The 2,665-nt window shown below is 43.7% G+C and overlaps 1 protein-coding gene across 1 annotated transcript; it reads left to right on the forward strand.

Annotated features, from left to right (window-relative positions):
* The first annotated feature begins 447 nt into the window (after positions 1 to 447).
* Positions 448 to 2,415, forward strand: LOC131659276 (uncharacterized). Its single transcript, XM_058928488.1, has 2 exons — positions 448 to 722; positions 1,128 to 2,415. The coding sequence occupies exons 1-2, from the start codon at positions 448 to 450 to the stop codon at positions 2,413 to 2,415; spliced, it is 1,563 nt and encodes a 520-aa protein (XP_058784471.1).
* Positions 2,416 to 2,665: the final 250 nt, after the last annotated feature.

The following is a 2,665-nucleotide window of genomic DNA, read 5'->3' on the forward strand; positions in this document are numbered from 1 at the left end:
AAAGCATCAACACGTTCCTTGGTGCAAAGCGAAAGCGTCCATGGGAGACTTGAAGACCTTCTTTTTATGCTTTTGTTTTTGCTATTTCAGTTTCTTTCTTTGTAAAGCCTAAAAATGGCAAACAGTTTTATGTTTTTTTAACGTTATTAATGAAAGTTTCTTTCTTGGTTGAAAAAAATTTAAATTTCAAGGTCCTTGAAAACATTGCATAAACATACATATCATTCATACCATTGTATAACAGGTTTCTACGACAGGTTACTCATCTTCTCGCTGTTTATTTCAGCTAAGAAAATGAATCATCTCGAGCAATCAGTCAAGGATCTGCAAGCACAGAACGCGGAATTCCAAGCCCTGATCCTGAATTTGTCCAAGGGGCAAGAAGAGCTGAAGACATTCCTTACTAAGAAGGAGAAGAAGGCCAAGAAACCTGTGGGTGTTCTCAATATGGGAAGAAGATTCCGAGGCCCTCTCAGAAAGGTCAAAGAAATCGAAGAGGAGACTGAACAAGAGGAAGGTGCTAGTGGCAAGACTGATCAAACGAGCAACAACGGTTCTGGAAAGCAAGACGAGGAAGAGGAGGAGTACTATGATGACGAAGAGTATCCGGAGGATAAGTATAGATTGTTGGAGGAACGAATGAAGGATGTGGAAATCCAGAAGATACCAGGACTAGACTTTGAGGAACTAGGGCTCATCTCAGGAGTCGTGATCCCTCCAAAGTTCAAGACTCCGACCTTTGCAAAGTATGATGGAGTTTCTTGTCCCAAACTGCACCTAAAATCATATGTGAGGAAGATCCAACCTCACACCGCTGACAAGATGCTGTGGATCCACTTGTTCCAAGAGAGTTTGTCAGGAACTCAACTCGAATGGTACTATCAGCTGGAGGGTACCAATATCCGTACTTGGGAGGACTTGGCTGTTGCTTTCTACATGCAATACCAATATAATGCTGATCTCGCACCGACTCGTACACAACTGCAGAGCATGTCCATGGGTCCGAGAGAAAGTTTCAAGGAGTATGCCCAAGAATGGAGAGATTTGGCTGGCAGAGTTCAACCCCCTTTGGTTGATAGGCAGCTGGTAGATATGTTCATGGGTACGTTGACTGGTCCATTTTACAGTCATTTGCTAGGAAGTTCATCAGCTGGCTTTACTGACTTAATATTGACTGGGGAACATGTTGAAAGTGGCATCCGAAGTGGGAAGATTCAGGTGGCTACTTCTTCTGGCGTTACGAAGAAGCCCTATAGTGGGAGGATTGAAGCTAATGCTGTGCACGGCCTGAAAGGTCGCAACAAAAATGATAGTAGCCAATCTGTTGGAGCTGTCCTGATTTCTACATCAACAACTCAACAAAATCGACAACAAGGATACCAACACAGACAAGACGCGCCCAGAAGAAACTTCACAAAGATCAATATGTCATTAAATCAGGCATGGCAACACCTGTTGAAGGAAAAACTACTCGCACCAGTAGCTCCACCAAACATCAATACATCTTCTCCTCGCTACGATCCTAACGCAAGGTGTGCGTACCATTCTGACTGCGTGGGGCATGACACCAACAACTGTTGGACACTGAAACATAAGGTCCAGGATATGATTGATGCTGGGGAAATCGAGTTTGACCCTCCTGAGACTCCCAATGTTATCACTGCTCCTATGCCAAAGCATGACAAGGCAGTCAATGTTGTTGACGAGAATTCTTATGTTACTGATGTGAGGAGCCTGACCACTCCTCTCCCTCTTATCAAGAAAAAGCTGTTGCAGGCCAGTTTATTTCCGGGTTGTATTGAAGACTGTTACTACTGTTCGTCTCAATCAAATGGTTGTGCAATGTTGAAGACTGGCATTCAACACTTGATGGATAATCAAACAATCTTGTTTGAAAGAATGCCTTCTGTGGAAAATTTGTGTGAAGATCTAGCTCAGAATTTGAAATTCGAAGACGTGTCCGTGATCTCTAAGACTCCTGTGAGAATTCCTACCAAGGGCCCCATAAGGATTACTGCTGAGCCCAAGATAGCTCTCTTGATTATTACCAAGCTTGGTCCAATCCCGTACTCCTCTGACAAGGCTGTCCCTTGGAGCTATGGCAATGATGTGTACATCCATGGTGTGAAACAAGAAACCTTGAATGATGAGCCCGTCAAAGTTCCCAATCCCAACGTTGAAAATATCGTGGGGACCAGTAAGGTTACACGAAGCGGAAGGATTTTCTCCCCGGAAATCTCTCCAGATGCCAATACCTCAACTCAAATTCCTGTTTCTGATTCGACTGCTGATGTGCGAGGAAAGGGACCATTGCTGGAACCAGTTCAGACACCAGTTGAAGCTACTACTGAAGAAGTCTCCCAGAAAGAAATGGACGAAATTCTAAAGATCATTCAAAAAGTGATTATGATGTGATTGAACAGCTGGGGAACACTTCCTCCAAGATATCCATGCTATCATTGTTAACCTATTCTGAGGCTCATGCTAAGGCTCTGATGAAGTTTCTAAAGGTTACGCACGTGCCACAAGAGATTTCTGTTAATCAATTCGAGAACTGTGTTGCGAGCTTGACAACCAATAACTATCTGGGGTTTTCTGATGCTGTTTTGACTCCCGCTGGAAAAAGTCATAACAAGGCCTTGCACATCTCCATTGAGTGTAAGGG

This window comes from Vicia villosa, linkage group LG3, assembly GCF_029867415.1.
Source record: "Vicia villosa cultivar HV-30 ecotype Madison, WI linkage group LG3, Vvil1.0, whole genome shotgun sequence".
In the NCBI taxonomy this organism is placed as follows: Eukaryota; Viridiplantae; Streptophyta; class Magnoliopsida; order Fabales; family Fabaceae; genus Vicia; species Vicia villosa.